This window comes from Protopterus annectens, chromosome 6.part0, assembly GCF_019279795.1.
Source record: "Protopterus annectens isolate FY-2018-M chromosome 6.part0, PAN1.0, whole genome shotgun sequence".
Lineage (NCBI taxonomy): Eukaryota > Metazoa > Chordata > Ceratodontiformes > Protopteridae > Protopterus > Protopterus annectens.
Genome location: NC_056737.1, coordinates 663,433,764 through 663,456,736, shown reverse-complemented (window position 1 = coordinate 663,456,736; position 22,973 = coordinate 663,433,764). Strand labels below are relative to the sequence as shown.

General features: G+C 37.7%; 1 protein-coding gene across 1 annotated transcript in view; it reads left to right on the top strand.

Annotated features, from left to right (window-relative positions):
- TMEM179 (transmembrane protein 179) overlaps positions 1-22,973 on the top strand; it is a 248,120-nt gene that overhangs the window by 145,500 nt on the left and 79,647 nt on the right. Inside the window, exon 2 of the mRNA XM_044074341.1 lies at positions 32-169. Within this exon, the coding sequence (XP_043930276.1) occupies positions 32-169 (138 nt within the window). The remainder of the gene's footprint in view (positions 1-31; positions 170-22,973) is intronic.

Sequence of the window (22,973 nt, the reverse complement as noted above, 5' to 3'; positions counted from 1 at the left end):
TGTAAGGTATCCTTTTTCTTTTTTTATCCAGCTCTTTCTTTTATGCCTTCCTGAACCTGTTAGTCAGCTCCTTTGTCCTGTTTGTTGTCTTTCTTGCCAGTACGCTAGTGAGTATTGGATTCAACATGTGGTGTGATGCCATTACAGAAAATGGAAACATGCCAAACAGGTTAGTACCTCTCTGAAAATGACACATAAAAGTATATAATTGTAAGAATTTTAACTTTTACTGCATTGCAAAAGACTAACCTTTGAAGATATCTGAGAACATTCTCAGTTATATTATTAATGTGTCTTGAAATCAAGTTCCCTTTTCTCACAGTACAAGGTATTTCATATATAAATTGAACAGGACCCCACAAATAGTAACCCTTGTCCGTTTACTGTACTAGCCTGTTGATTTCAATTACTGTTTTTTATTCATTTCAGTGGGGTACAGTAATTATACTATTTGGTTAAGTTGTCTGTTGATTGGAGTTTAGGTAACTTTCTCAGCTTCTTATGAACAGGTTGTCTTATAGGTGATTTTCTATTGTACTTCTGGTGTGATGTGTAACACATTTTAAGAGGTAATGCATGCCTTTGGTATTACTTTGGTAATATAATAAGGGGTATGTTAAGACATTTTCATTTTATATAGTTTAATTAGGCTTGCAAGTAATTTAGTCTTATTTACTTTAATTATAAAGGATCAGGTAAATTTTGGAGTCATACCATACTCTGATTTTGTGACTGTGGTTCATAGATAGTTATTAGGCATACAGTACAGGAGACCACTGAGGAATGTGTCTCGATTTCCCAGTTGCTTAAAAGCACTGTCTGATCCTGGGGGGGTGTCTACCCTCTTCCTCTGGGAATACCCCATCCCCACATGGCAGTTCCAATGTTCTCCACAGTTTCTGTCATTGGAAGGAATCTTTTCTGTGTACATTAAATTCCTTTCAGCTGATACCTCACAATTGTCCAGATTTTCACAGAATATTTAGATTTTTACCTCATATTTTTGGTCTGTTCCTCATAAAATGTGTGGTTTTCTGGCAAAAAAAACCTAAGTCCTGAGATCACTAAATAATGAAAGACATTTGAGTGTCAGACTTCATATCTTTCAGAAAATACATACTAATGCAAAACCCATTATCCTAACAACTTTATAAGTCTAAAAGAGCAGTAATTAAAATCTCTTCCTGGTTTTGTGCCTTTGCCCCTTCATTAGTTTTGACTTTGCCCGGATTTCTTGCTCTCAGTGATATAAGTCAGCTACACAGTGTATATTCACTACTGACCATGTGAACCTGGCAGGAAAAAAAATGACACTAGGTGAAAATCTACTGCTCTTGATAGGTGCCAGTCATATGGGGAGCTAGAACTGCCTCCCTTCCCCCGTACTGGTTAACTGGCAATGGTAACTCCCTTCTTCCAGAACCAGCTCCACCAGGCACTTGAGTTATTTTCCACACTATGGACTTTGTTACATTTTGAATGTTTCACGATAAGATTATTCATCATATTATAAAGATTCACATCTTGCTGACACCATATTTATTTGCTATTTGCATTCCACTGAACCATCAATGTAAGTTGGCTACATTTTTTAGTTCTTCTTTTCCTTAGGTGCTTTTTGATTATAAGCTTTCTGATCACCGAGTTTACATAAACTAGACTCTTCCCATTCATTATCTTGTACTAGCTATCTGTAGTATAGGAGTAAGAGTCATCTGGATGGACTGCCATCCAGGGAGCCATGAGTTTTTTTGTTTTGTTTTTGAATTCTTGTTGACATCCAGACAAAGAGGATGTATTAGATAGACCCTAGCCTCTCTCCTGGGTTGGAGAAATTAGGTCGCCCACATCACTGTGACAACCATACACACATAATTAGAGCTACTGCCACAGAATCTTGATGACTCAATGCCTGACATAAGTAGCCACTGATGTGCAGCCTTTCTTAAGAAAAAAATCAGGATTTTGTGGCATTGCATGGTCATGGTAACTCCACAAGGATAAGCATACCCTTTCTCCCCATTGCCACTTCAGTAGATGGTGAATCAAAATAAGAAAAACAGCCACAAATATGAAGAAAAATACTCTTTTAATGAGCGCTTTTGTCAGTAGATACACTTGACCATCAGATTACATAAAACATTGACATCACTTCCTTTTAAAAGCCAGGTACCACCACATGACCACAATTAATTTCCTCTAGAGGATTCAAATTGTATTGCAGCACTGTTTCTCAAGCTGTATTGCCTCTACAGGACTCAGGTTGTATAAAAAATCATAAAATAGGTCAAGGCCCTCTTCATGTGGTATCTTATATCAATGGTAACCAAAATTGATTTATTACTATATAATTCTTTCTTGATTTTCTTCAAACAATCCCATGGATCCTTGAGTATATGTTGGTAATCAAGAAGCGTAGATTTTAAATGAAAATCAAGTAATTTGGCTAAAGGTGTTGTTTTCCATGCTTTTGCATCCACAGTAGGTCTTGGGGCGGGGGAGTTCTGATGCTTTTATATATCTTGGGGATTCCAAATATTGTTGGAGTTTTGGGGTACATTTGTGTTAGAAAGCAATGTTCATCCTGTGTTATCTGATAGTTAAGTAATAAATCATTCAAAGTGACATCAATATTTCTGTTAGCTATATTAAACTCATTTAGAGAGCTTTCAACGTAACAGTCTCCATATAGAATCCCCAACATTTTATCTATGTACATACATGATATCAGAATGTTGTTAAACAAATCCAAAATTACTACATTTAATTTAACGGAGTGTGAAACAAGACTTTTGCAGAGTATTTGTTCCAATAAATCCAATAAATCCATTATAATTATGAAGCCTGATAAGGGGAGAGGTTTGATGGTCATGGACCAACAAATGTACATAGATAAAATGTACAGCAGATTTAAACCATAAACCACTTTACATCATTTTCCGAAAATCATTACATAATTTACTAGTTAAGTAATTACCTGAGAGATGAATGAACTGTTACTCTTATCAGAGCTTATATCTACAAGCACAACTATAGTTTGCTGGAGAAAGACTGGAAGTGCTATGGACAGTATCACAAATGTCAATAAATGCATAAAATAAAAAAAAATAAATAAATGTTTGTATCAGAAACGACTCAGAGTGAAAATTCATTTGCTGCATTATTTATGACAGGATGGTCTGAAGGTGTAAAATCACTATATCCTCTCAAACTGTATGTTCAATATACTGTTGAAATGTCATGTGTCCAAGGATTGCTACTCAAAAGTGACGGAGTAATCTTTCACACTGAACTATGTGAAAGTATGTCATCTGAGAGATATGAAACACAGCTTTTAATACACATGTGCCTATCATGACTGCAGAGATAGCGATTAGTGCAAAGCTGTAAAGTATGTGGTTTTCTTAAGAATGAAAATTAGAAAACTGAAAAATACCAAGACACATTCTGAACTGAAATTAAAAATTAATTCTATATGCAGACTATTTGCACTTCCATGAACAAGTACAGTTACATGATGCTGTTTGTCAGTCTGTTATAATTGTACTGAAATCTATTTTTACATGATGTGGAAGAAGTAACTTCTGAAACAGGTGCACCTAGCAGTGGTCCACAGTTTATCAGTCGGGAATTCACAATTTCAGAAAGCATGGGAATTTATACACATTATGTCCAGTCCTATGTACCTCACTGATGCGAGTGATTTGACAGAATGGTCTTAAACTGCTATTTAAATTGTAAAGGAAATGAAAGGAAAGATCACTGTGAATTACCAGATTATTACATCTAGCTTTTATTACAGTAACACTCCATTACAGCCTATAGGATTGTAATTTATTGAAAAGTTATTGTCTTAAATCTAAGTTACCTACATTTTTCAAAATACTAATACCAGAAAGCAAACAGACTAATATCAAACTAAAATAAAAGGAGACAAAAGAAACAGAGACTATACTTTGGTAAGTCTGTTAGAACATTTTATGTCTTCAGAAAAGGTAATGGGGCGCAATGAGTCAAAATTATTCTGACATTTGTTTTGGAAATAAATTGTCAGTGCAAGTTGCAGTTATTGGATATTCAGGCACATCAAGGGTTTAGTACATGTAAGGCTTGTGTATGCAAGTTATCATATAGAAAGAAGGCACATTTACATGCATTACTGGATGTTTAGGATTATAAGGAGGTCTCAATGCCAAACTGGCACTCTAGCAAGATTGCCCAGGATTGTAGAAAATCATCTTATAACAGATGACTCTGTTTCTAAGCTTTATCCAAAGTCCTCTACAGAACTGGACATAAAGCTAGATGAAATACCACATTTCTTAGATATATCTACTTTTAATTTGAACATGAGTAAGGTTACTGACTGTCCTAAAATAAACAGCATTGAAAATGTTTAAGATTTGGAAATCTGAGTCACAAAATTGTCAGATATTGTGATAGTACTGTAGAACAATGTGTGTGCTGTATCTTTAAGAAGCATTTCCAAGTGTGGCATGTGCATATAAATAACGAGCGCGTGTGGGCAGCAGTGCCATTTTGAGAGAACAGCCAAAGTGTGAACATGTATGAGTATGGTAGTCAGTCTGTTTCTAAGTTTATCTACGTTTAAGTTACTAAGCCTCAATCCTGATGTGTTTGTATACGATAAAGCTGTTTGAACAGAACCCAAAGCTGTTTGTCTGTTTTATCTTGACCAGATAAGTGACATGGTGTCAGATCAGGGATTTAGAAGACAGCTTTCCAAGCTGCGAGGTGCAGAGTTAATGGTGAAGGCATGTTGAACATACTGGGTGTAAAAAAGGGCAAGAATTTGAAGGGCACAGAACGCATTATTACTTAAACAAATATTACAAAAACATATTACTAATCAAACGAAAGGCACAAAACACATTACTGATTAGACGAGAAAAGTTCTTGAGGGGTTCAGAGTAGCCTCGGAGTTGCATAATGAGCATGTTTAAAATAAAACGAGCATTTTTAAAGTACAACGAGCACAAGAAAAGTATAATGAGTATGAAAAGAGGTCAATTGGACATAACAAATATAATAAAAGGGCAAAAAGGGCAAATTAAGTATAAGTAAAGCAAGGTAACTGCATGTTTTTGGCAAACAACTATGTTTTGGCATGCGCTACTATTTTGCATTGATCAAAGCTGTTCAAAGCATAACTAAAGTTGTTTGAAGTATCTCAGAATGTGTAAAGTGCTTACAGTGCATGCTTTATTATGTGCATTTACTCTGAAGAGTACACTGTGCGCAAAGTGCAACTATTTCATAAAGTACAGTCAGAATACAGCCATTTCAAAAAGTTTCTAAAGCAGTGTACATTTATTCGCAGAGTGCCACCATTTCAAAGTGTATCTCGCACTGTAGAGAGTTATTTAGCAAAGTACATCCATTTTAGAAGAGTTTAAGTGTGCTGTATGCAGTTTATTTGCAAAGTACAGTCATTTCAAAAAGTTTCTTACTCTGAGCTTCTTCTGTTCAGTTTATTTGCAAAGTGCAATCATTTTGAAATATTTCTTACACTGATAAGAGGTGCTTTCACAAAGTACAGTGATTTCAAAGGTGTTCTTGTGCCACAGAGACATATTTCATAGAGTTCAGTTGTTTAGAAGCTTGTTGTATTATTGGGCATAATTATAAGATCTGGCATGAATTTCTGGCAGTTTTAAGATATATATATATATATATATATATATATATATATATATGTGTGTGTGTGTGTGTGTGTGTGTGTGTGTGTGTTCGTACATAATTGCAAAAGCCTTTGCTGGTATGTGTTAATATGACAGAGGCATTTTGCTGTCCAAGTCTGCTTGTATTTGATCATGATATTGTGGAGAATTGGATATTATTTGAGCAGGAATATGATATTTTCATACGAGCAGCTTTTACTGACAAAGATGCATATACAAGAGCATTCATTTTGCTTAAATTAGCAGGGTCAGAGGCCACTGAAAGAGAGCATTCATTTGTGTATGCACCAGCAGTATATGCAGGAGAGGGGGAAAACCATCATATTGTTGTACCGGCTGACTCAAGGGAGGACCCTGAGTCCTTGGAACGTAAATGTAGAGAAATGTGCAACCCCGAGACAAATGTTACATTAGAGAGGCACCTATTTTATACAACAGACCAAAAGCCAGGAGAAACTTTTGCAGCTTACATCACAGACTTGAGGAATAAGGCTAAAACATGTACGTTTGGTGATTGAAAGACGAGTAGGTAAAGGACAGGCTTGTGTGTGGTGTTAATAATGCTGCAGTGAGAACAATTTTGCTTCGTGACAGTGATTTAATATTGAGCAAAGCTACTGAGATTTATCAAATCCGTGAGCTCACAGAAATGCACACAAGTATACTTGTGAGTGATAAAAGCATAGTTTCAGCAAGGTCTAGAATAAATGTAGACAGCATGCAGCATGTGGCCAGCAGAAACAGGCCTAAGCACATGACAACTGCAGCCCCTGTAGGTTTCACAAGGAAAACCTGTAACTTTCTGAGCAAGTTTTAAGACTAGCTCAGTAAAATGGACATGCTCAGTATAGTACAAGGGTGAGTCAGCAACATCCAAGTCAAGTTTTATTGTCAGCTGTCATAATTGTGGTGCCAATCATGAGTCTAAAAGAGAAAAGTGCTTAGCATTTGGTCAGCAATGTCACAAGTGTAAAAATGGAACCATTTTAAAAAGTTTTGCAAATCATGCAAACCTCACTCTGTTATAAAAAAGAGTCACTTAGAGAAGCAAGCTGATCACGTAGAAAGCTACAACCCTACTTTCTATGTAGATGGTGTATCAGTGGTTGGTGAAAAGATTAATGCAGTAGATTTATTGGCAAAGAATGAGGTATTTTGTACTGTTTTGATCAATAGTAAACCCACAGAGCTCAAAGTAGACACTGGTTCAAAGTGTAATGCTATGTCAGCCGAAACATTTACTGAGGTGAGAGCTGGTGAGCAACTTAATTTGACTAATTGGGTGAAATGTGTTGCTTATGGAGGTGAATAAATTTAAACCAAAGGTTCAGTAGCACTTTCATGTTATTTGGCTGGGAACAGTTACAGCTTGCAATTCTATGTAGTCTGAAGACCTGTACTGTCATTGTTAGGTCTCAGAAACAGTTTGAGAATGAAATTGCTTTCTTTTACCAAAGAAGTCCATCATGTTAGCACATGTCCTAGTTCCAGTTTCACCAATGCCATTTTCTCAGAGTATGCTGATGTTTTCGATGACAAGCTAGGCAAACTTCCAGTTGTGTACTCAATGAAAATAGACCCAGAGGTCAGTACAGTGGACAGACCAGCAAGGAGAGTTGATAGATATGCAGAACAAAGTCAAGGCCCAATTAGATAAAATCATGCAACAAGTTGTAATTTGTGCAGTTAAGGAACCAACTGAGTGGGCATCTTCCATGGCAGCTGCTCATAAAAAGAGCTCAGATGAAATCAGAATAGGCATTGATCCAAGAGACTTGAACAAAGCATTAAAGAGACCTCATCATCCTATGTGTACAGTTGAGGAAGGCACATCACTGATGCCAAATGCCACTGTCTTTTCTGTCCTGGATGCAAAATGTTCATTCTGGCAAGTGATGCTTGATCGCAAATTTTCACTACTGATTACATTCAGTACTCCATTTGGTAGATATAGATTTCTCAGGATGCCGTTTGGAATAAATTCTGCAAGCAAAGCCTTTCAGCATGCAATGGAGCAATCTTTTTCTGGTTATCCATGTGCCATAATAGTAGATGATTTATTGGTTGGAGACAATGGTGAAGCAGAGCATGACAAAAACCTCAGGAAAGTTCTAGACAGAGCACGTGAAGTGAACTTAAAGCTCAATCCTCTAAAGTGTAAATTTAGATAACCAGAAGTTACATATGTAGGTCATTTATTCACTAGCACTGGCTTATGACCTGACCCATCCAACCAAGCAGCCATTCTTGAGATGCTAGCACCAGACAATGTCCAAGTCCTACAGTGTTTCCTTGGCATGGTTAACTATTTGGGTAAGTTTACACCTGACTTCAGTGAATTGACAGCGCCTTTAAGAGAGCCGACATACAAAAATATTGCAGGGTTGTGGTTGGAACAGCACTAGAGAGCATTTCATACCCTCAAGCAGAAAATTGCCACCCCACCTACATTAAGATACTATGATGTCAGTAAACAGTAATTCTTTCCTGTGATGCTTCAAAGTTTGGTTTTGGTACAGTTATTCTTCAAGAAGTCAGACCAATAGCCTATGCATCTAGAACTCTTACCCAAACTGAAATGCAGTTTGCTCAAATTGAAAAATAACTTTTGACAATTGTTCGCATGTTTGAAGTTTCATGATTATATTAATCGCCGACCTATCCAGATTGAGACTGATCATCAATATCTAGTCACTGTTTTAAAGAAGCCTATGCATGCAGCTCCAGCAAGATTAGAAAGAATGATGCTCAGATTGCAAAAGTACAACTTCAAAATGGTCTGCACAAAATGCAAACTTCTTTATCTGGCTGATATCTTATCCAGATAAACCAGAAATACAACAGAACCGCTTGATGCAGAGAATTTTGACTTTGATGACAAGGAAGTGCATTATTTTTCTACCACAAGACTTGATGAGCTGAGATATCATACAAAGACTAATCCAGTATTGCAAAAGCACAGCCAGTTCATTGATGTCAGATGGCCATCAAAGCAATCTTGTGTACCACCAGAAAGGCAACCTTATTTTTCTTACAGAGATGAGATGTTGATGAAAGATGGCATCATTTTCAAAGGTCCTAAAGTTGTTGTCCTTAATTCCTTACAACATGAATATATCCAGATTTTACATCGTAGTCACCCAGGTTCCGATTCTACCAAAAGAAGGTGAGAGGACTAGTATTTTGGCATTCTTTGTCAAAAGACATTGATAAAGGGCTTTCATCTTCTTCAGTATGCAATAGTACTAAACTGCATTTGCAAAAAGAGCCATTTCAACTAAGCCAAATTCCTGAACTACCTTGGTCAACAGTAGCCAATGACATATTCGAGTGGAACAATCAGCATTACTTCGTGCTGGTAGTTTCTTATTCAAAGTGGTTTGAGACCAAGTTGCTACCTAACCTAGCATCGAGTAGTGTTATTACTAAGTTGAAACATAATTTCTCAGTCCATGGTAGTGCACATAAACTTATCTCTGACAATGGTACCCAGTTTACCAGGAAATTGTTTCAGAAATTTGCAAAAGAGTGGGACTTTGTTTTTATTAGTAGCAGTCCAGAATACCCACAGTCAAATGGCCTGGCTGAGCATGCATTACTGAGTGCAAAGCAATTGTTAGAGAGGTCAAAGTGTGACAATACTGAGGTCTTTTTTGAATTTACTCAATCTTAGAAATATACCCCATGACAATATACTTGGCTCGCCTGCTCAGAGACTTCTATCTAATCAAACCAGGACAGCCTTGTCTATCAGTTCCAGCTTATTGGTGCCTAAAGCTAAACACAACAGAGCAATCAAACCTTAACTATTCATAAAACATTCTTTTCAGAAGTCCAGTTATGATAAAATGAGAAGATCTCTTCATCCGTTGAAAAAAGGAGAGACAGTGAGGATACAAACAGTGAAAGGCTTCAACCCGATCGGTCAAGTGACAGGTATATGTACCGAGCCAAGATGCTAATAAATAGAATCAGGAGGTATAGAATACAGGAGAAACTGCTGTCATCTCCTTCCTGTCTCAGAATTGATATTGCAGCATCATACCTGTGATATAGACTCTAGATCTCAGAGCAATCCAGACATTATTCCTACTGAAGAACATGAATCAACACCTACTCCCATTCCTGATGATGTCCCAGATGTCCCCAAAGTTGAACATTCAGTAAAGATAGTCCACATTGCTAGACCTAGTTCTACTTTTTATGTCACACGATTTGGATGGATTTCCAGACCCAATGTGAAATACACAGCAACCTGGACATGATTGTTTCTGTATATAGTTTTGTATAACTGCATGTCAAAGGATTATTTCTGTACAATTGCATGTCAATCAATGTTGTCATTAATGCATGAGCTATTTCTGAAAGAGGGACGATGTAGAACAGTGTGTGTGCGCTGCATCTTTAAGAAGCATTTCCAAGTGTGGCACATGCATATAAATAGAGAGCACGTGCAGGCAGTGCCATTTTGAGAGAGCAGCCAGAGTGTGAACATGTATAAGTGTGGTAGTCAGTCTGTTTATAAGTTTATCTAAGTTTAAGTTACTAAGCCTCAATCCTGATGTGTTTGTATATAATAAAGCTGTCTGAACAGAACCCACAACTGTTTGTCTGTTTTATCCTGACCAGATGAGTGACAAATATGTAGTTGAAAAATTTAATCACATCGGTACAGTTACTTCTTATGTATTAATCACATGACTTCCATTGTATAAAGATAGGTTATAGTTAAGTAAGAAGTCATGTTTGCAAATCCTAAATATATAGGCTGAGATTTACAAATGGGTTGTGCAATGTACATTGCTGAGTGGTGCTCATAGTGGTCAAGTACAGACTGAACATGAGACAAAGATATCATTTGCACTAAATCACAGTCCTGAAAATTGGCTGATATGCAGGACACACAGATGAGTGCATAATGACATGCGATGAATTGCAAAGAAGGTTGTAAAAATACGTATTTTCAGTAGAATTCACAGGATGTCTTGGATTTCATTCAGATTGACTTCAGATCTCTGGCTAAGGAGGCCAAACTCTGAGCAGCTCGGGTAGACTGAGCAGAAAACAGCAACCATAATCCCCTTGCACAAAGGGGGTCCCTCAACTGATCCCAGGAAATATAGACCCATAAGCCTAACCAGCCATATCTGCAAGGCCATGGAGAGAATCATCATGGATATTATCAACAAGGATATAGGTAACCTTCAAACTCTTGACCTGACCCAGTTTGGCTTTGTTAAGGGCAGTTCTTGCCTGCTAAACCTGGTAGACTTATTCAAGAATGTCACCAAAGCCATGGATTAAGGCAAAACAGTTCACACTGGCTATCTCGACCTAGCCAAGGCCTTTGACACAGTCCATCATTTAGGCATCATTGACAAACTCCAAATACCAGAAATGGAAGTGAAAATATAAATACCACAGTGGAAAATCATGGACATAAGACTTAAAGCAGCAGTCACAGCAATTTAATTCCAACTTAGCGCTTTGGCACCAAACCTTCAATGAGTACAAATTCATTCACATTTCTATCAGTATTTGTACAAATATAAAGTCAAATTCAATTAAACAATCAAGCAATTAAACTATTAATTAATATACTACATTACATATTTCCAATTTACTTCCTTATTTAACCCATGAGGTTCCAAAGTACTGTATTTTAAAATAAAGAGTTTCTTTTTTCAACAACTTTTCTTTAATACATGAAACTTCATCCAATGAAACCTTCATTTTTTTCAGGATGCATCCTTGTAAACAATCTGGTTTAGCATTTTGTGCAATTATAAAATGTTGTCCCAAAGGACTATCTATTTTACAATTTTTAATGTCCCTTATGTGTTCTACATACTGAGCACTTTTTACAAGCCATGTATCTACTTTTTTATTCTTTACTCTAGGGTATATGATAGTTTCAGGTGGTATAAAACATATATGTACTAACATGTCACCCAAGTTTCTACTTCTTCTATAAGAAACTTTTATCTGATTTTTTAACAAATATTTCATATCTTTATCATTAATTATCATTTCCAGTACTTCATAACTTCCCTAACCATAGCTTCTGTCAGAACATTAAAAATTGTTACAAAATAAACTTCTCTATCACCTCCTGTAGAGTTTTCTGTCTTATTTTTATTTTTATCTCTACTTCTTTTCATAATTATTTCTGTTTGCTTCACCTTTCTTCAAGGCGCTACTACGCCTACTTATTATTCCATATCTATATTATTTTACCTTATTCTTGGATTCTTCCACTGATAGTTTATTATACCCCCTCTTCATAAACATATTTTCTGTTTTAAGTAGTTCACCCTCAAAAACATCATCTGAGCTACATAATCTGTTAAGTCTTAAAAACTCATTATATGGCAATACAGATATCAGATGGTCAGGGTGGCAACTTGTGCCAAATAGAAAGGCATTATTCTGGCCAAATTTTCTTATGCACTGTTGTTTCTAAGCCATTAATATCAATATCTAGAAACATAACTTTCTTATCCATTTGTATACCATCAAATTTAAAGCCAAACACACTATTATGCAAGTCATCTATAAAAAGTTGAACCTCATCCTTATTTCCATTGCATAAGAATATCAGGTCATCTATAAACCTAAAATAGTGGGCTACTTGATTTTATAAAATGAATGTGTGTATATATATTCCATTTCAAACTTTGCTATCACAATGTTTGCATACATGGGGGCAAAAGCTGCCCCCAATGCAGTACCTTGCAACTGATGGTAAATTTCACTGTTAAACAGAAAAAAGTAATTTATTAAACAAAAATCTGTTAATTATATTATGAAGTGGGTCAGTGGAGAATCACCCAAGAAATATCTTAATGGTTCAGTGCCATTATTATGCCTTATGTTAGTATACAGGCTCTTAATATCTAAGCAAAGCCAATACATGTTATCATTCCAAACTTCTTTTCTGATTTTTCTCAGAAAATCTTGGCTGTCCTTAATAAAGGAAGGTAAAGCAAACACGTACATTTTTAGATACTCATGCAACAAAATACATATGTTCTTTAAAAAGTATTTTTCAGCTGACACTATTGGCCTACCACTCAGATTTCCTAACCCTTTATATGTCTTTGGTAGACAATAAAAATCTGCAGTACATGTGTTTTCTGTACTAAATTTTTTAAAATCATTCTTAACAAAATATCCTGGGTGTAAACCTTTCTGAATCAAAACTTCATATTCTGTTATACCTTTTTCGTATTGTTTTACATTACATTTTTCATATACTTTTTCATCCCTCAAATGAGCAGAGCACATTTCAAAATATTGCACATGATTTAGTATGACTACTTGATTTCTTTTGTCAGATCTTTTAACTACTAAATTTCTATCAGCACACAATGCTTTAAAAGCCATCCATTCACTTTTTGTCAGGTTGTATGATACATTTTGTTTTTCATTTTCAAAATCTGTACATAACTTTTCAGCAACAGAATTTAATGTCATAATAAAACTTTGTATATTAATATTTACAAAAGGTGGAATACACTTTGATTTAATCCCTATAGCTTCAGTATTTAAGTTACTATAAGCATTAATTTCATGTCCAAGCAAATCAATTTCATCTGAGATACATGAATAAAAAGATTCATTAAGGCTTTCATTAAAACTGTTGTCAGCATTTTCCAATTGATTAACATTTAACATTTGAGTCCCATTTTGCCAATTAAAATAATGAATTAAATGCAACTCCCTACTTAATTGGAATAACTCACTTTTTACTACGTGTAACCTAGGCAAAGTCGTAGGTATAAACTTTAACCCCAAATTTAAAACAGAAATTGCCATTTCTGGCACATCCATACCTGACAAATTAAGAACCAACTTTTGAATTAAGGCATTATTGCAGCTAGTTCCATTTAGTTATCTTGTTAAAATATTTGCTGTGACTGCTGTTTCTACCCTTTCCCCAGTCACTTCTGTTTCTTTTCTTTCCCTGGTAACGGTTTCCCAGTTCATTCCGAAACCGATTATTAAAGTCACTTGAATTCTGAGCTGCTGGTAAAGGTGGATATGCCTCGGCATCAAATTTTCCTTCCGTAATGCCATCTGTTTCTTCAGAAGTAGCAAAAGACACAGAAACTTTAGTTGATGTATTTCTTTGGTTCATAGCTCCACCTTGTGTTTGCGCCAGTCTAATACATTTGCATTTCCGTAGAAACTCTGTTTCATTGTTGTAATCCCTAATATCCCTTGTGATTTTATTGCTTTTCCTTTCCACGAGTTCATTTTCCAAAGTAATCAATTTTTTATTTATATCCTCCAGTAATTCATCCATTTTTGAACCACTGAGGTGCTTTTATAGGTCTAAGCTAACCCATTTAACTTCCTCTTTCAGTTTTTGTTGTTTTAACAAGTCTCTTTCTACAAGGATTTTCACCCATTCCATGACACAATGATGTGCCGCTGCTAACCACCTTTGTTTGAACAACAAATCTTCCTTATTTGTTGAATCAAAAAGTGTGGTAGGGGATTTAAATGCCCTTAATCCCCTCGGGGCTATATCTAATTCCTCATACCTTTTCAGGCACAAAATGTTTAAATGTGTATTAGTTACTTTCCATTGCAAGCCCTCCAATTTTTCACACAGTTCCCGGACTTCAGCAGGAAAAATATTTTCTCTACTAGAACCCACCATCTGAAATGGATTATTAAAGCATTGTCTACGCTCACCTTCATACTGGTCCCAGGCATCAGTCACCACAGCAGCAGATGTAGTTTCAGCTGTCTTAGCAGATGTAGTTTTTTGATTTCTGGGAAGAATATAGTGCTCCATAGATCGTTGTGAGCACTGTGAACCTTGTCCGGCATCCTCCCTCAGAATTCTAGGGATATTATAGTCAGGGTCCGTTGCCATATATCCAAATGCCACAAATGGAAGCAAAAATATAAATACCACAGAAAGAAGGAAAGAAAGAAAGAAGAGATAAAAATAAAAATAAGACAGAAAACTCTATAGGGGGTGATAGAGAAGTTTATTTTGTAACAACTTTTAATGTTCTGACAGAAGCTATGGTTAGGGAAGTTAAGAAGTACTGGAAAATGATAATTAATGATAAAGATTTGAAATATTTGTTAAAACAATCAGATGAAAGTTTCTTATAAAAGAAGTAGAAACTTGGGTGACATGGTGGTACATAATTGTTTTATACCACCTGAAACTATAATAAAGTAGGTACCATGGCTTGTAAAAAGTGTTCAGTGTGTAGACATGTGGCAGCTTTTCCAAAAATGAATGGTGTCAGATTTACCCCTAGAGATTCCTATACATGTGGTACTGAAGAAGTAATTTATGCTTTCAGGTGTAGCTGTAACCTATATTCTATAAGAGAAACAGGGAGTGTTTTCAAAATGCGTATGCAAGAACACATACGGGACATTAAAAATTGTAAAATAGATAGTCCTTTGGGACAACATTTTATAATTGCACACAATGCTAAATCAGATTATTTACAATGATGCATTCTGGAAAAAAATGAAGGTTTCATTGGGTGAAGTTTCATGTATTAAAGAAAAGTTGTTGGAAAAAGAAACTCTTTATATTAAAATACAATACTTTGGAACCTCATGGGTTAAATAAGGAAGTAAATTGGAAATATGTAATTTAGTGTATTAATTAATAGCTTAATTGATTGATTGTTTAATTGAATTTGATTGTATATGTGTATAAATACTGATGGAAATGTGAATGAATTTGTACTTATTGAAGGCTTGGTGCTGAAGTGCTAAGTTGGAATTAAATTGCTGTGACTGCTGCTGCTTTGAGTCTTGTATCCGTGATTTTCTGCTGTGGTATTTATATCATTGAGAAACTCACCCAGCATGGGATTAACCCTTATGTCACTAGATGGGTTGTCAACTGGCTCACAAACAGAACACATGCAGACAAAATGCGGGATGCCAACTCTACTAGCAGACCTGTTAATAGTGGTGTTCCACAGGGATCTTTGCTAGGCTCCCTACTGTTTGGCATCTATTTTTCAGAAGTCCAGGTGAAAACAGGTGGCCTATGGCTGACCAAGCTTGCTGATGACTGCAAACTGGGTGCAATCATCAAATCCTCCAAAGATGTCAACATACTACAAAATAGGCTCACACAGACAAATGATTGGTGTCAAAGCCACATACTTAAACTAAACACAAAAACATGCATCATCATCCCCTTCTGCAAAGGAGAAACCCCAGCTAATTATCACATTAATATCACCCTAGAGTTCAAGCCTGTAATGAGAGATTTAGGAATGCAAGTTGATAGCAGCCTTAATTTTGATCATCAGGTGTCCACGGTAGTAAGGAAGGCCTTCTACTTTGCACACCTCATAAGCAAGGGCATAGCATCCAAAGCTAAAGAGATTTCATCTCCCCTGTACTCAGCTCTCATCATATCAATAATAGAGTACAATGCTCCCTTCTGTATGTACCTCACCAGACATCTGCAGCAACTGAAGAGACCTCGGAGGTTTCTCACCAAGAAAATTCAGGGCCTACAACACATGATGCACACGGACAGACTGAAGGCCTTATCACTTTTCTCATTATCATATAGACTGCTTAGAAGAGACTTGTGCCTGGTCTACAGAGCAGTCTCAGACCAAGTATTGATGAGGCTGCTGCACATCTGCAAATCCAGTGGGACATGATTCACTCACTGTAGGGATCTTAATCTAGCCTGCAATATTAACAGGACATGCTGGAGAGACAGATATGTCTCTCAGAGGTTGCAACTCCTCTGGAACAAACTCCTAATTCATGTAAAACAGAGCTCCTCAATGACCCTGGGCGATTGGATGGGAAACCGTAAATTTACACTGGGGGTTTCATTTATGTCCCTTTTAGACAGGGGCAGCCAGTGCTGATCTTAGGTTCACACACAAACATATACTATATATCTTGGTCCATAAGGGAACAAGGATATAACATGGCTAGGCTCGTAGAGGCCGTAGGGCCAATAGCCTAGTAACCTCTTATGATCCTATGAAAAAGAAACCTCATGCAAATGAACAACACTAAATATGCAATTACAGACATCAGCATGGCAGTGTTATTCAGAGATACTGTACGTAAAATGATGACGCTTCGCACTGATGCTTACCTGCACTGAGTGATGTGACTTACAGTGTACAAAATAGAAGCCAGGATAATCATAGCAGTAGCAGTAGCTCAGCAGGATGTGTTGGCAGCAGCCATCAGACCCAGTGCTGTACACCACAGCTAATCTGGCTAATCAAACTGTGTTGCTCATAAATAGAACCCAAGAGTATGCACGGTGTGCCTGTTCTTGTGGACATTACAGAATGCACATTGTTGAGCATCCTAGCTGCAGGAACCTTTCTGAGATATCCTGAGCCTCTACCTCATGAATAATTAAGTAGATCATAGGCATCATGCATTAACATGATGAGGAGCATGTCAGTTTCGAAATGACATCAGTGGAGAGCCAAAACCATGTGTGCATTCTTGTAAGATTTTATGCTATCCTGAAGTGCATTGCACCTAGTTGATACTAAGGCAATAATCAGTCCAGAGGAACAGAGAGACATAATTAGGAAGAGCTATAATTTCCTTAACTGCCACGTGATCTGTAATGTCCCTGTCATTATCCATACTACATCCATGTGCCAGCAGGGTGCATGGTCCACATATATGACATATGTCCCACCTGTACTAAGAGTCTTGTGAAGGGATTTCGCACAGGGTCACCTTCTTGATAGGTACACATATATACTAGACAGAGTGGCTTGTCTACAGATCTAACATGCTTGCTGGATGCATATATTGTGTCTTGGGTGCTGCAGTTGATTCCAGATACCCCTTGAGCCATAGATGATGACTCCCCTTCACTACCCACAAAAAAAAATGACAAAAATGTCATAAAGCACAGTCCATACAAACAGTATTGAGGAATGACTCTGAACTACTGAAGGGTAGCTTTTGCAGTCTAAATGCCTCCAGTGGGACACTATATTATAGCCCTGAAATATGTAGCAAATTATTTGTAGTGCTTGTCATGATGCACAATATAGGCCTGCATAAACAGGTAGAACATGCCAGCACCACCATGCCAAGACAGAATATATCTGATGCAGTACCAGTAGAAGAGCAGGGGAAGGAGATAAAGGAGAAGACACTGGAGGGTTAGAGCCACAGCAGAGGCTGCTTCAAGTGCAATATGTTGCAGCACTGTTAATACAATGTTGTTTGATCCACAGCTCTTTGCACATCAAAATAACACAATAAAATGGTGCATTCTGTAACACTCATTCTGGATAGTGCAGTGCATGTTCATCATATGTTAACAAAGACACAGTGTTTATGGAGTATGCAAGGCACTGTGATCATTACTTGCACAGTTAGGGGGACACAATGACACTTGACTGCAATATTACAATGTGCAGTAGGTTCTTTGGAGATGAATGTGGTAGCCACATGCTCAAAAAGATGAAATGTAGTCACTGATCACATTCCCCGGTGATGGGATGGGGGTGCCACTTCATGAACATCTGTGCATGCATTGTGCTTGCTTCCCATATCAGCCCTAGACTTAAGCAATGACAGAGATGGTAATAAATTACAGAACTTTGTTGAGCTGCTCTCAGGTAGTGTTCCATGGACAGAAGCTGAAGATTATCTCTGAGCATAAGTGTCTGTGCCAGGTTATGTGCCAGCAAGCAAAAATGCTGCCTGTGCAACATTCTGTGCCCACTGTTGTGGAGCACCCCATTCATCTCCACAACATACCTAGAACATACCATGCTTATGGACACCATACCCTGTGGACCTTTACTAGGGGGCAGTCATAGCATGTCACATGGATGCAATTGTGGAGGCAACATTCACCAACAGTGACTGATTATCAGTATTGTCTTATTCTGCTGATGTTCTAATTCACTCTGCTGCTGGCATATGTCTTCCCATATAACATACAGGATATTTATAAGCACCTCAGTGGTGTGTGTGTGTGTGTGTGTGTGTGTGTGTGTGTGTGTGTGTGTGTGTGTGTGTGTGTGTGTGTGTGTGTGTGTGTGTGTGTAGCAGCTGTTTGAGCCTGGATCACCAACTTATACATCTGTTGCTTGATTCTGAGTGCAACATGAAATTCAGATACAGTACAGGAGCCTTGGTGGCATTGGAATTCCTTGCATCTCTCATCTATGATGGGTATACTGATGTAAGATGCAGTACGTATATCAGGGGCTGTATCTGTTGTGGACCCAGAAGACCATCATGCAAAACTCTCACCTACAAGTTGTAGAACAAGCTGTAGTGTAGCATGGCTGCCAAAGTCAACTCCCTGTTGCCCTGCTATTCTGCAATCTCCAGCAAGGAGGCCTATGAATGAATGTGATATATGAAACATTGTTCAGCCACTGCTTTTGACTACATTACCCCTTTGTTATGTGCATACTGGGATACATATTTAATATTGATATCCAATATTGTGTAGCACATACCTTGCTGGGAAAGATATTGCACTTGCAGACGGGAAGTTCTAACTCAAGACAGAGACATAGATCGCCGACAGTCATATCCATTTCACTATATATGTGCCTGTGTGTCACAGTGGATTAGTATGGTCAGCAGTAGCTGGATGTGTCACCTACAGACACACAGGTAGTAGGTGTCAGGCCTACACTCACATACATGCCTCTGTCATAAATGAAGGATAGATCTTTCAGGTCAATGATTGACAGCAAAATCTCCTTATTTTATGTCAGTCACTTCAGTGTCAGCTGTCCATTTGCTCTGGTGACCCTGCCTAGTGCAGTGTCTCAACTTTTACTTTATACAGGAGAGCATATCTATGACCCTTCTTCATACCTGCTATAAAGACCTATTACAACCTCCCAGTATATTTATGTCCCAGATATTTTACCACCAAATCTGGCTTCTAGCAGGATGGTCATTACTACCTTTGGTCAGAGGATGCATGCCATTCTTGCTGATGGACTGCATTAGCACATCATTCTCCTGGCTTGTGACAATCTAAAAACATTGCCTTCTCTGCAGGGAATTGTCAGTACCTAAACAGCTGCAGACAAAGCATGTCATTTGTTAATGTCCATGTCCTCCTCCTACTGTAGCCACCCATGTATCACCTACAGATATCAGGTATGTAGACCACATCAATCCTCTTTTCTCTCTCGCTCTCTCTCAACAGATATATAAATATAACATTATATCTGTGTGTGTGTGTGTGTGTGTGTGTGTGTGTGTGTGTGTGTGTGTGTGTGTGTGCGTGTGTGTGTATATATATTGATCTCTCTCTCACACACACACACACACACACACACACACACACACACACACACACACACACACACACACACACACACACAGACAGAGATACAGATAAAGATATAGATATAAGTATAGATATAGGTAAACTGCCAGTTTATCCCGTGCAATATCCCATGGCTAATGCAATCCCACCTTATATGTGTCACATCATCCCATGCAGTTTGGAATGGTCACTGTATCCCCCTCCACGTGCGTACACAATTGTGCTATGTGACGCTGTGGTATCTCTGCATCTGACATATGTGGAGATTGACTAAGCACCTACATGCTTTCCATAAGTGCACAATGTGGTACCCATTTGGTGCCATGTATTACATAAATTACCTGTATGTGGCAGGGAAAATATCTTGTGTCATACCCCTCCATAAAGGTGGTAACTCTACGGAGTTATCCACTTATAGACCCATAGCCATCTTATCACCTCTGACAAAAATATTGGAAAAATGCGTCCATAAACAAATCCTCTAGTTTCTAACCCAAAACAACCTACTGGCTAACTCCCATCATGGCTTCAGGCCATATCATAGTACCACCACAGCTCTCCTCACCTTCTCTAATGCTATAAACTATAATAGGGACAACAACAAGTTATCTTCTGCTCTTTTCTTGGACCTATCCAAGGCTTTTGACATGGTTAACCACCAGCTTCTCATCAACACCTTGACAACAATGTCCCTAGGCAATCACTCTCTCCGATGGTTTGAATCCTACCTCAACAATAGACAACAATCCATCCTATGGCAGAACAAATTCTCAAACCTCCTACCCAACACTCCAGGTGTCCCACAGGGGTCTATCTTGGGACCACTTCTGTATTCCATTTTTATCAATGACCTCCACAAATTCATCCCTGAAGCCATCTGCATTAAATATGCAGTCGACTCAAGGTTGATCTGCACTGGCACCTCACAAACAGAGCTGCTATCAATAACTCAGAGTACTTTCAATCTAGTAGAGAATTGGCTTGCCACCCACTGTCTGATACTAAATCCAAATAAAACAAATCTACTTTTCACCCCCACGCAAAGATCCACGGTGTTATCTCTCTCCAATAAGGCTAATAACAGTACCATAATCTCTCCAGATGCTCATACAAAATTGCTAGGAGTTATTATAGACAACAATCTTAAGTTTGATGTGCACATCAACAAAACAATCAAAACCATTAACAGAAAACTGGGCTCACTATATAGGATAAAGCCATTCCTTACCCCACATGCAAGGACTTCCATTGCCCACTCCCACCTACTCTCTACACTGTACTACATTTCCCCTCTACTTGCCAGCCTAAATAAATCTGATCTTAACAAACTCTCAATCTTCTATAACAACATAGCAAGATTTGCAACTGGTCTACCCTACAGAACACATCATTGTAGAAATCTTAATTATCTCGGAAGGCTAGAGCTTCCCAGGCAGATTCAGTATAATCAACTCATTGTGGCTCACAAAGTACTTAACCAACCAGATAATACACCAGCCCTGAAAAACATCATCTATCCCCACTCCAACTCCAGATCACCCCGGTCATCTAATAGACTATTAGTGCAAACCATCAAATCCAACAACTCAGCTGGTGACTCCCTGTTCGCCAACTCTGCTGGCAAAATTTGGAATTCCCTTCCTGCCAACATTATCCTAGATACCACCCTATCTCAATTTAAAAAAGCTCTCAAGGAGTATTTCAAGTCTCAATGGATATGTCCCTGCTCCAAGCTTGACTAAATCTTTATGCATACTGGTGTACTAGTTCTATGTCTGTAAGTGGTACTCAAATTATCTTTGTTATCAGTTTTGAAGATTGTTAGAATGTATAAATTTAACTGGTCTATAAAATGCATTATATTTGTATAAATTTAACTAGACTGTAAAATGTGCTATATTTGTATAATGTTTTGATGACTCCTGATCTATATGTACATTGTAATGATTGTATATGTAACCACCTTTGGAGCTTTTCTCCCCGGGTCTCCGCTGAAAATGGACATGTATCCAGTCGGACTATTCCGGTCAACAAATGCAACATAAAAATAAATAAATAAAATAGCATTTAGGCTACCTATACACTGACATGCCCTCTCATTTCAAGAAAAACAGACACTGCAGAGGTGCAACAAGTGCATTACCAGCCTAACTCTTCTCTCTACAGTGATTCTTGTATGCAGAAGTCAAGTGGTTATTCAACTAAGTTCCTATCTTCAGTGCCATCTTGCATAGTGCCAGGCTTGCAGTGATGTTTCATATCAGTCTACCATGTGGCACTTGGATGAGAAAGCAATTAAGGATAGAGAGCACTGTTGTCCATTAATTAATTAGTCTATTTGCTGCAATATCCAAACCTAGTTGTGGGAACTGAACACATAGTGTTTATCACCAGCCATATGACATCTGTACAAATGTAGCAATCCAAAGACTGCAAATATTAAAGCACTGGATCATAATCCTATGTTGCATGGTGTGTGATTCAGCAATGTGCATCCTTGTACAATAATGTAGCTTACTGCTTCTTGAGCAGACCTACCAAGTGGATACGGTTGCTTTCACAAGTGCCCACTGCTGGGCTCCTGCAAGATGTACCATGGATAGCAATGTTGTCCTGTCCTTCCTGTGTAAGGACTACAAGGATCATCTACTAATGTGGGATGATGGCCCTTTTTAAAACTGTGATACCCAGTTCTATTTATTAACAGTGTTGGGTGATGCATCGCCCATACAAGGGAGCAGTTCATGCATCACAATGATGAGCTAAAGTGGCACCATCTTGACATACTTTGCTAGTGGGAAGCAGAGATATAGAAGATGCAACCCAAGATATACTGTAATTATTCTTTTATTTTATGACAGTTATATTCCACCATGTTATGGCTTGAACAGTTTTGGTGATTAGCTGCTGAGTATCACTAGGTGAATATAGTTAGTTGCAGCAAAAGGTGAGAGCACCTC